Source organism: Amblyraja radiata, chromosome 27, assembly GCF_010909765.2.
Source record: "Amblyraja radiata isolate CabotCenter1 chromosome 27, sAmbRad1.1.pri, whole genome shotgun sequence".
Classification (NCBI taxonomy): domain Eukaryota; kingdom Metazoa; phylum Chordata; class Chondrichthyes; order Rajiformes; family Rajidae; genus Amblyraja; species Amblyraja radiata.
This window is the reverse complement of record NC_045982.1, coordinates 13,283,146-13,295,800: the sequence shown is the minus strand read 5'-3', so window position 1 is coordinate 13,295,800 and position 12,655 is coordinate 13,283,146. Positions and strand designations below refer to the sequence as shown.

The following is a 12,655-nucleotide window of genomic DNA, read 5'->3' as shown; positions in this document are numbered from 1 at the left end:
TCATCCAGCTATATCCATAAGAACACATACTTATCACATATCCACCAAGCATCTATAGAATTTCACTGGCTGATCAGTGGCACTGTGTCAGTGCATTTTATGTTACAGTCCACAGTGATCTAAATAATGGTAATCTGATTCATCTGGCCAACTACCTAGTTTGTGTCGATTCACTGGTAAACATGAAGACATGTTCAGGTTTTTTTTATAGATGTAGTCGGGACATCAAGACATTTGCAGCTCATTGGTGGAGATCAACTAACACAAAAATAACTTTCTTCTGCAAGTATATTGTGCAGTATTTCAGATAAGTAGACAGTGTCCAAAATCAACTTATGTGGCTTGGCACTAGGGAGTTTGGTCACAGCTGCAGCCCCACACAACGGGGAAGCAAAATTAAGTATGCCAAATTATTATTCTAAATTATATTGTGTACTCATAGAGCAAAAAATCTAGGAGATCAGGAACCTTTCCAAGTGTGCCCTGAAGTAGGTCTCTAAGACATTGATTTGGTCCTTGTGAACTGTGGCAAGACGGCAGACATCCTGGATGATCTCAGAATGGGAATATCTAATGCTTTGATAATTCAGTTGGCTTTTGCACCACCATCTCGTTTGTAAACAAAGGAGAATATAACTTTCAAACATAACTTTCTATGGTTATTTCAACAGTCATTAGATAATGTCTTGTGGCCCTTATTTTCTGTTATAGGTCTTTATAACAAATTTAACATGGCTTGCTTGAACCCCTGATTAAATAGACTAATAATGTGCAGACTATGAGATTTTCTAATCCTTGTACCTCTGTTCACTGATTCTCTCCATCTATTGTCCCTTTGATAAAGTTTTTTTTTAAAAACAGAAGTGCGGAAATACTATGGTCACACCACAGCAGAAAATAATCCAGTATCCATACGGCCATTGCCAGCTACATAACCACAAACGACCAATAAATGATTGTTGTAAAAGGCCAAAACATTAATTCTATCCAACCTATGCCAACCTGCCTGTTCCTTGTGAAATGTTATGATAGTCATCTTTGGTTGGAAGTCATTCTGTCCTGATGGCCATTTGACCATTGCAAGGTGGGCCGATTATTTTCCACGATGGCTCATCTCTTAAGTGAAGGTATATACAATAGGTGCCTTTAGCCAAAAGTCATACTTGAAACATGGACATTTTTGGATATTTTCATTCCACTATTCCCTCTATTACAGCTATAATTCTTTATAGTGCATAGAGGAAAGATATCATGGATTGGTTTGAACAATTACTGCTGCTTGTACATCTTTGGTTGTCTAGTAAGGCCTCCAGACTGACTCATCCATCCGTCCCGTGGTTGTCATTGCTGTTGGAGAATTGCTTTGACTGCCGTCAGCATCCACAACATCATTCTGATGAGCCAAATTGGGATTCATGAGTGAGCTTCCAGTAGATACACTGGTGCAGGAAGGCAACATTCTGGTAGGTGAGCGTTCTCCTCCAGCAACCATGGAGAATTGGTACGATCCAGCAGAGGTGCCATAGTAAAGATGATACGGTGAGGCGCTGGTCTGGAAAGGTCCACTTTGGTTCTGGGCTGATCCAGGATAAGGTGGCGGCAAGTAGGTATGGTAGCGAGCTGTGGCTGCCATGCCTGTCATGCTGATGCCACCAATGCCCGCGGTGGACGGAGCGGCGGAGTAGGTGAAGGCAGCTGCGGACATAGCACCGGGATAGTGCATGCGGGGATCTGAGAAGCGGGAGTCTGTAAGTGAAGACAGTCCAGGGAACTGGCGCTCAAACTGGCGAGGATCCGAGAATGGGCTGATGTCCGAGGAGCCTGTGGAGAAAAACAAAGGAAAGATTTTAAACATTTGTGTAGGAAGGAACTGCAGATGCTGGTTTACGCCAACGACAGACACAAAATGCTGGAGTAACTCAGCGGGGCAGGCAGCATCTCTGGAGAGAACGAATGAGTGACGTTTCAGGTCGAATCCTCCTCAGTTAGAAGAAGGGTCTCGACCCGACACGTCGAACATTCCTTCTCCCCAGAGATACTGCCTGTCCCGCTGAGTTACTCCAGCATTTTGTGTCTGACCAAAGTTAACATTTGATGGGATGTTGTTCGACACTTCAAAATTAAGTCAGAGGTTCTTCATGATTAGTTTAGAGAAGCTGTATATTATATTGATTTACACTTAAATTGAGCCTCCTCCACTGAAAAGGTCCCATTGTGCGATTAATTAGAGTACGTTCCGCCCACTGTCCCTTAGTCAATGTACCACTCACTTTTACGAGGATGCTGTCAGGACACAAGGGCCTGAGCTTTGGTGAAGGGTTGGGCAGGCTAGAATTTCATTCCTTGGACCACAGGAGACTGATGGGTGATCTTATAGAGGTGTATGAAATAATGAAGAGTATAGATAGGGTGAATGCACAGAGTTATTTACCCAGGATAAGGAATCAAGAACCAGAGAATATAGGTTTAAGATGAGAGATGAAAGGTTTAATGGAAATGTGAGAGGTAACCTTTTCACTCAGAGGGTGGAGGTATTTGGAACGAACTGCCTGAAGAGATAGTTGTGTCAGGTTCTATAACAGCATATAAGGGACACTTGGACAGGTATATGGATAGGGAAAAGTTAAAAGGGATGTGAGCCAAATGTGGGCAAATGGGACTAATTTAAATGCGGTGCCTTGATCATCATGGACAAATTGGGCCAAAGGGCCTGTTTCCATTCTATCTCTCTCCTGTAAACGGGAAATCTTGCTCTTTGTATTTTCGTTGTCGCATCCCCTAACGACAGTGACTAACTTTTCAGGAAACAAGGAAGTTTCATGTTAATGCTACAGGAATTAGAACAAATACATGGCCAACAAAGCGTTAAATCAGAACAAGATGAAATTAAATTCGGATAAATGATCAATTCACTGAATTCGGAATGTGTTGCAAATTCTTGCTTTTTAAAAAAAAAAATGGAATTGTTTGTGTTCAGGGCAGCGCCGTTTGGAAGTGATTGTAAAATCCAGCTGCATCATTCTAAAAAATACAAATTTGCTCGTATTCTAAGCTGCTGCTGAATAAAAGCCTTGTGAGCACAGGACTCTGCGTAAACAATCAGAAACTGCGAGCAGTACTACTGGTCAACGAAGACCTGTTCAACCCAAACAGGAAGGTACTCATCCGAAGCGCTGAGTCACTACGCCAGGCAACAGACTGTGGACTGCTGGAAAATCCATGACTAACAATTTTCCATGTGGTGTAGCTCACACTACTGCAACCAGACATGTCATTCTACAGAAGGTAGACACAAAATGCTGGAGTAACTCAGCGGGACCAGGCAGCATCTCTGGAGGGAAGGAATGGGTGACCTTTCAGGTCGAGACCCTTCTTCAGGCTAGTTAGGGATAAGGGAAACGAGAGATATAGATGATGATGTAGAGAGATAAAGAACAATGAATGAAAGATATGCAAAAAAAGTGACGATGATAAATGAAACGGGCCATTGTTAAAGCCCTGTCCCACTGTGCGAGTTCATTCAAAGAGTTCTCCCGAGTTTGCCCTGATTTGAACTTGGAGATTTATGGTAATGGCCACTCGTCGGTACTCTGGGCTCTCGTGGACATTTTTCAACATGTTGAAAAATCTTCACGAGTCTTCCCGAGCTTACCGCATTTCCCGAGTACCTGCCGTTAGCGTTACGAGCCGCTAAGAGACGTCCCCGAGCTCCGACGTACCCGCTACGTTCATTCTCCGTGCTTACCACAAGTTTTTTTTTTTTTAAACTCGGGAGAGCACTTGAATTAACTCGTACAGTGGGACAGGGCCATTAGCTGTTTGTTGGGTGAAAACGAGAAGCTGGTGCGACTTGGGTGGGGGAGGGATAGAGAGAGAAGAAATGCTGGGGTTACTTGAAGTTAGAGAAATCAATATTCATACCACTGAGCTGTAAGCTGCCCAAGCAAAATATGAGATACCGTTCCTCGAATTTGAGTTTAGCCTCATTCTGACAATGGAGGAGACTTAGGACAGAAAGGTCAGTGTGGGAATGGGAAGGAGAATTAAAGTGTTGAGCAACCGGGAGATCAGATAGGTGAACGTTTGCATGCAGTTGCTCTGCAAAGATTCCAAACAGGTGGCAACAATGAAATAAGATGCAGCAACTTATTGTTGAGATTTTTATATTCAATTAGTCATTTATTTTAAACGTTTTCATATTTAATTTACTTACTTTTACATTGCTTCAAAGGATCGCATTCGTTTTTCTCTAGTTGAGAGCTACAGCATGGAAACGGGCCCTTCGGCCCACCAAGTCCACTTTTTATTTAGTTAGTTTATTGTCACGTATACCGAGGTGAAAAGCCTTTGTTGCATGTTAACCATTCAGCGTAAAGACTATACATGAATACGATCGAGCCTTCTACTGTGTCCAGGTACATAATAAAGGGAATAACTTTGAATATCGATCATCAGTTCACACTAGTTCTATGTTATCCCACTTCCACATCCACTCCCTATACACTTGGGGGAATTTACTGAGGCCGATTAACCTACAAAACCTGCATGCCTTTGGGATATGGGAGGAAACCAGAGCACCAGGGGGAACACATGCAGTCACAGGGAGAAAGTGTAGACTCCACGCCAACAGCACCCAGGTCTGGCAGAATCAGCAGCTCACCAGCCGTGCCATTGTGCTTCCATCTTAGTCTCATGTTTGGTATAAACTGATTTGGTTACCCCTTCGCTTCCAGGAAAAGTGCATTAATAGCTGTGCACTTTCCCAATCAACTTCTAACATCAAGTGCTGGTTGGAAATCTAATTGATAAATTCCGGGTTAGAAGTTGCCCCAGGTGAAAGGGAACAGGCAGCTTCGCCTTTGTTGGTCACCTCTCCAAAGACAACTGCCCAGAGAACATTTCCGCTTCATGCTCCCTGCCATTCAATAGGGCGGCACAGTGGTGCAGCTGCTGCCACAGCACCAGAGACCCAGGTTCGATCCTGATTACAGGTCTGTACGGAGTTTGTACATTCTCCCAGTGACTGCGTGGATTTTCTCCGTGTCCTCCGGTTTCCTCCCACACTCCAAGGATGTGCAGGTTTGTAGGTTAATTGGCTTTGGTAAAAGTTATAAATTGTCCCTAGTGGGTAGGATAGTGTTTGTGTACGGGTGATTGCTGGTCTGTGCCGACTCGGTGAACTGAAGAGCCTGTTTTTGCATTGTGTTTCTCAAGTCTAAAGCTGCCAGCCTGACAGCAATGTGTAGTTTCAAGATGGAAAACTTGCCTCTTTTAGGCAGTAGATCTATTTAATATGCCAACAGGCCTCCCACAGTCAACCCCAGAACGTGATATTCATTCAGAGTGGCAACTAGCATTACATCCCTTCATTGGGGGTGGCCAATTTCAGGCGCTAACGCGGACTGCCATTTTTTTCTACCAGAAGGAGTTGCAGCAATACACTGCAGGATAACTTTGGCAGTGGCCACACTGGCCTCTGTGTCTGTGGCATCTTCAGATCGTGAGTAATCTATAGCATTCAACGTTCGTCACCCACGTTACATGAAAAAAAACAAAGCAGGGATTGCAACATCTCTGTTCCACCCAGCTGAGTACATTTCCGAGCAGACACTGTAATTACACCTTCATTACAGATGTATGGATGCAAAACAGCATAACTGAATTTTGAATTACGTTCTGTTCCTGTAAGAGTCGAAGGAGGTAGATTTAACCTGTGACACCTCAAGGAAATCTGTAATATTGAGTTCATGGTGTGCCTGCTTTGGCTCTCCCTAATGCCACTGCCACTCCGTCTAGTCTATCGGTTTACTACTCACTATATTGGGTTAAAATGATGTCCAATATGTTTTCTTCTGAACTCCATCATGTGGAGGAAATCTTACGCCTACATCAGATCAATGGATGAAAACAGCTCGATATTGAAGAGACTATTCCGATTTGGAACTTTGAAAAGACTTAAAAATCCCAACACAAACTGTGAATGGTTTCTCTGTTTCCAGTCAGTAGTGTTACGTTTTGTACACTATACATTCAAGTCAAGTTGAAGGTTCCATATCTGGGTAATTGAGTAAAATGCAGATAGACACAAAATGCGGAAGTAACTCAGAGGGTCAGGCAGCACCTCTGGAGAAAAAGGAATCTGTGACATTTTGGGTTGGAGCCCTTCTTCGGACTGCAGAAGAGTCTGAAGAAGGGTTCCGACCCGAAACTTCACCAATTCCGTTTTTCCAGAGGTGCTGCCTGACCCGCTGAATTACTCCAGCATTTTGTGTCTATCTTTGGAATAAACCAGCATCTGCAGTTCCTTCCTGCTAAGAGAGTAAAACTATTGGAGTAACTACTCTGTTTTTAAGCAGGTGGACACGTGTGCAATGAGTGAAGAGGAGAGAGACTATTGTTGCTAGTATCTCTTCCGCCCCACCTCCCCAATGACAACGCTGATTTTTTTTTTGCCATTGATTTTTCGGTTTAAAAAAAAAATAATTTGTCATTTGTTTGACATTATTGCACAACTGGGGAAGGGTGAGAGTTGAGAGTTAGGCAACTAGTTTGCAATATTGACAGTTACTTTGGAGCCAGCAGATCCATGCAGAATGACAAGTCTACTCGTAGTAATGCCAGACTAAATAATTCCCTACCAAAACGTTTTTGTAGAGGGAAGTTTTAGATAACAAGTTAGATAGATCTGAAGGTAAAACATAAATTAAAGCGGCAGCGCAACAAATGAATGTTTTTAGCAAGGCTTACAAAAATATAAGAAGCACATTTGAAAAGAGGGATAGCAACTCTTGATGAGCTAAAAAGGAAGAGGCTGATTATGCATTGTAAGAAATTTTATGGGCGGCACACTGGAGCAGCGGTAGAGTTGCTGCCTTACAGCGCCAGAGATCCGGATACGATCCTGACTACCGGTACTGTCTGTGCGGAGTTTGCATGTTCTCCCTGTGACCGCATGGGTTTTCTCCCACTGGTGTTCCAGTTTCCTCCCACATCCCAAAGACATGCAGGTTTGTAGGTTAATTGGCGTGGGTAAATTTCCCCGCGTGTGTAGGAGTGATGATGAGCACTGGTGATCGATGGTTGGCATGGATTTGGCGGGCCATAGGGCGTGTTTCCACGATGTATCACTAAACTAAAAAACTAAACTAAATAGAACTCCTGAGGGGTGTTTTGAGATAGAGTGGTGATCGCTGATGAGTGTGTCGCCAGCTCAGACGGACTCTTCTGGGGCTCAGGCAAGATGCAACAGGGCAGACTGTAAGTCGGTGCATTTGAGATAACTTACAATAGTATAATTAAATGATGATATCAAGTCTGCATTTTCGGTTACACTGCAGGTGTGAGTCAATAATTAAAAAAAAAAAAAAATACTTTTCCCAGAATTCAGAGAAAAATAAACTGCCAGAAACAACAATTTATTTTACAGAATCATATAGTCATCAGTGTGGAAACAGGCCCCATGGCCCAACTTGCCCACATGGGCCAACATGTCCGAGCTAGACTAGTCCCACCTACCTGCGCTTGGTGCATATCCCTCCAAACCTGTCCTATCCATGTACCTGTCTAACTGTTTATTAAACGTTGGGATAGTTCCGGCCTCAACTACCACCTCTGGACGCTCATTCCATACACCCACCACCCTTTTAGAGTGAAGCTTTTTTCCCCTTTGGGTTAAACTGCCACATGTAGGCAAACGAGCAGGATTGCTTATTTTTATGTACATTTTTGTCCTCCTTCCCAATATCACAATTATTTTCAGCTCTGATAATACAAGGAGGCATTCCCCGGCAGTGTGTACGATAACTGTACCAAAGCAACCTGCTATAACTCGCTCACAAATCCCTCCACACTACGTGAATGCAATACATAAAGATACATTAGATTCCTCCGTCATGTGTTGGATTTATTATTTAAGCATTGAATTGTTCACTACTATTCCCACCATAGTCATCATGACTAGGTTTTCCATGTAAAAGGCAGACTGCGCTAAATTCCATACCTAATTATAGTGGAACCATCAGGGTAAAAGCAAGATTGTCATTAGCAGAATGTTGTGCATTTTATATTGGCCATTCAAATAAGAGGATTCCACAGTACCGCAATGCTGTTGTCATTTTCCAGCAGATTTGATATGACCTTCAGCTGTTTTAGTTACTGGGGAAGTAGGATTTATATAAAAGTTTAAATTCTATATTTTGCAAGGATTGTGTTGGTGGACAATCCAGATTGAATTGGAAACCTGAGGAAGCGTCCAGACTCGAAACATCATCTATGCATGTTCTCCAGAGTTGCTGCCTGACCTGTTGAGTTACTCCAACACTTTGAGAAAAAATTCAAACAAACAATAATAAAGCAAATATAAAAATGTCTCCAAGTCTATGCAGCTCTGAGCTTATTTGGAGGTTGTAGTGCTTAATAGCATGATGGTTGTTGGCAAGAAGCTGCTCATGAACCTGCCGTTACAGTTTTCAGGCTCCTATACTTCTTCCCGATGGCAAGGGTGGAGTGGGACTGATGATGTTGGCTACCTTTTTGAGGCAGTGACACCTGTAGATCGTTTATATGGTGGAGTGGTCAGTATCAGTTATGGACTGGGCTGTGTTCACCACTTTTTTTTGCTATGTTACTTAGGAAAATCCTGAAAATTTTATAAGTTTCCAGCTTTTGCTTGCATTTAATGAAGCAATCTTCAATGATCTAAGCAAACCCACCATCATTCCACGGGGAGCTATTCATTCAACTGTAAGCAACTGTGGAAACCACTGACAGGAGCAAGAATGCAAAGCCAATTTGTAAATAAACCACGTTATGGCAGTTCATTGAACTTTGCTGCATTTCGACCAAGTGGCTCATCGCTTCCGAATTTGGAAATATACGATCAGAGATAACTTTTGAAAAACAGAGCTGCTCTTTGCTTTAAATGCACTAATCTCATGTGATTGTACAGTTGGGAACAGCTGAAAAATAGAAATAAAAACTATAGACGGACTTTAGCTTGCTAGAGTATTTGTTTTTAACAGTGAATATAAATACATAAGTAGCCTGGGTTAGGAGAAAGTTAACATAGGGTAGGTTGGAACAAATAGCTGTTCGAAGGATCAATGTGATGAGTTAAATCCTGGTATTGGCAGAGTATGTGAATGGAACACAACACACATCCCAGATAAATATCTCATTTGGGATTATTGACATAATGGTGACTACAGGCTAACCACACTGGCCAGTTACCATTTAGGGGAAACCACCTTTCTGAGATATTTTAGACAGATAACTCATTCTATTCACCTCCCATTCACCCAGTCAAACATCTCAGGAACAATGTGCAATGACAATGACAATGAACTTTGTAGATTGGTTTGCTGCTTGGATATGGTGGAATTTTTTTGCGTGGGAATGGGGCAGAGAGCCTCAAAGTTTCTTTGCTGGGATGGAGAACTGCGACACTGATCCTATGGCCCCATGAAGAAATGTTTCAAACTGAGCTCGTTCAAGAAGGACTCAAAAAGGCTTTTGGCACATTGACCTTCATCAGCCAGAGTATTGAGCATCGCAGTTGTATAAGATGTTGGTCAGGCCACATTTAGAGTATTGTGTTCAGTTCTGGGCACTGTGTAATAGGAAAGAGGTTGTCAAGCTGGAAAGTGTACAGAGAAGATTTACTAGGATGTTGCCAGGACTAGAGGGTCTGAGCTACAGGGAGAGGTTGAGGAGGCTGGGACTCTATTCCTTGGAGCGCAGGAGGATGAGGGGTGATCTTATAGAGGTGTATAAGATCATGAGAGAAATAGATTGGGTAGATGCACAGTGTCTCTTGCCCATAGTAGGTGAATTGAAGACCAGAGGACATAGGTTTAAGGTGAAGGGGGAAAAATTTAATAGGAATTTGGGGGGTAACTTTTTCACATTAAGGTTGGCAGATGTATGGAACAAGCAGAAACAGATGAGAAATTGAAGGCAGAGACTATCCCAACATTTAAGAAAAGGTTAGACAGGATAGGACAGGTTTGGAGGGATATGGACCAAATGCTGGCAGGTGGGACTAGTGTAGCTGGGACATGTTGCCCAGCATCGGCAAGTTGGGCTGAAGGGTTTGTTTCCATACTGTATCCCTCTATGACTTGCCTAACCTGCTCAGAGACCCATTATGTTCTCTCCATTCCCTCATCTTCTGCAGTGAAAATGGAGTTAAAGCTGGCTCAGGATGGAGGCAATTTGGAAATGGACCTGTTCCATTTTGATTTTAGATTCAGACTATCTCAATGTTTAGGAAACAATTAGGCAGGTACATGGATAGGACAGGCTTGGAGGGATATGGGCCAAACGCAGGATGTGGGACTAGCGAAGATGGGACATGTTGGCCGATGTGGGCTAGTTGGGCCGAAGGGCCTGTTTCCACGCTGCATGTTTCTATGACTCTATTCCTTTAGAGTTTACTGGGGTGGAGAGGGTTAAAATTCTCTAGTGAATTCTCTAAACTGCCTGCTTTGAGATTGAGTCTGTGTGTACAGAACTATACATGTGCACAGCAGGCACAGTGATTTTACTGTTTATTCCATACATGATTTAGTGTGGGAGCCTCCCTGGAGATATGTTCTGCACGTGTCTGTGACTGTACTACTGGTTACTGATGTAACAAACCTCAGCTGTTGCTCTGTGCAGCCGGAATTCAGAGAATGGAAAATTCTGAAATCTACAATTAGTTACACCGGAAACACTAACTCAACCTATCCTCGCTGAATAAGGTTTGCCCAAATCTGCGCATCTCTAACTACGTTGTGCGATTCCTGTCTGTCCTGTTGGGCAGTAGATTGTAAGCCGTTCGTTAATAGCAAGCTGATGGCTCAGTTTTCCAAATTTGCTCCCAATCTGAAAGATGTATGGATTTGCAGGATAATGGGCCACTGTAAATTGCCTCTGATGTGCAGGTAAGTGGTAGCATTTGGAGGGGTTGGGGGAGTTTGGAGGAAAGTGGAAGGAATAGTTTACAAGGAAGATTAGCGGGGGGGAAAGGGATTGCTATACGAGTTAGCATTGACACATGGGCTGAACGGACTTCTACATCATAAGGAAATATGGAATTCTCATCTGTTTGTGGAGCGGAAGGCAATCTGTTAGCACATTCCCCCTGGTTTCACCTTTGAACACTATGATCTGCATTTCTGCAGCTGATGTCTGCAACAGGATATCTCCTTTCACTGGAACCTCTACACTGGTCTCCATTCTTAACTTACACACACAGGCCTTCACACTGGCACTCACACTGAAGCAGCAGCTTTCTTCTACATTGCCACATACTCAACCTCCCTGTTCTTACACCCACTCCTTAAATAAACTGCACACATCCCTTCAGCTGCTTGGCCCGATTGATGAATCTCGCAGAAGATGATGGAGAGGATGATATGAAGACAGAGAATATAGGACCAGAGGCCAAAACCTCAGAATAAAAGGACGTAGCTTTTAATCAGCGGGTGATGAATCTACGGAATTCATTGTCACAAACAGCTGTGAAGGCCAAGTCATTACTGTGTGGCGCTACTGTGTGCTACAATGGATCACATGGGCATTGTGAATCTTGATGGAAGCAGACACACAAAGAGGTTTATGCATTTCCTACATTTAACTTTGAACATTTTTGCATTTTACTGCAGACACTCCATGACTTACGCTGTAGGCGACTTGCGTTAACTCGCACTTACATAAACAATTCTGTACTCGGACCCTCGTGCAAGGCAGACAAGGCAGTTTGTCAATCCAAGTTTACATTGGGAACAAGCCGGAAATGGTGGTGTTGCTTTACCCACAGGGCCATGCGCTGCATAAAGTGCCCTGGATGCAGTTGGACGCCACTGCAAGGCAGTTAATACTCTCAGTGAGTTATTTCGGGCAGGGGATGGTGATTCTGATTAATGTAAGATTTGGCTTACGCAGGGTTTCACAGAACGTAACCCTTATGTATTCAAGAAGGAACTGCAGATGCTGGAAAATCGAAGGTACACAAAAAAGCTGGAGAAACTCAGCGGGTGCAGCAGCATCTATGGAGTGAAGGAAATGGGCAACGTTTCGGGCCGAAACCCTTCTTCAGACCCTTATGTAGGTGAGGAGTGTTTGTAATTGGGACATATAAAGATGCAGGCACTATGGAGATGTTTGCAAAGAATCCCTCTCCGTTTATTCAGATGTTCAGAGTTACAGAGGTCTGTTTGGGATCGTTAGTGATCTAAGGGATCTGTAGTCTATTATCAGCATCAGCTACAGTCATTACTCTGAGTGACTGCACAAAGTAACTCCTGTGGGCAGGAGCATGCCCCACCCTCAGCCCACACCAATTTCACTGGGCTGTGTTCCAGACAAGCTTTTATATGCAACAGGGATGAAGCTGTGGAATCACACAGTATCCAGAATTAGAGAATTGATTTGTTTTTTTGGGGGATGCTGTAAATCTGGGTCAGCCCAGAATAACTTCCCAGTTTGTGGTCAAAAACCAGGATACAGTGAGCAATGCCACTCTCATTTGTTGTAACTTTATATAGATACCAGCTCCTTGTTCCACCACAAATGTCATCCTATTTACGCTGGTGGCGAGGTGGAATATTGTAAGATGCAACACATAACCCAGTCTGGTCTAACAGTGTGCAATCCTTTTCAGATCAGGCCC

The 12,655-nt window shown here is 43.3% G+C and overlaps 1 protein-coding gene across 3 annotated transcripts in view; it reads right to left on the bottom strand.

The window, feature by feature from the left end:
* Positions 1-818: 818 nt before the first annotated feature.
* Positions 819-12,655, bottom strand: part of runx3 (RUNX family transcription factor 3) — a 170,111-nt gene continuing 158,274 nt past the window's right edge. For all 3 annotated transcript variants that reach the window (XM_033045166.1, XM_033045164.1, XM_033045165.1), the window contains one exon: positions 819-1,821. In XM_033045166.1, the coding sequence (XP_032901057.1) occupies positions 1,298-1,821 (524 nt within the window). In that variant the 3' untranslated portion in view covers positions 819-1,297. The remainder of the gene's footprint in view (positions 1,822-12,655) is intronic.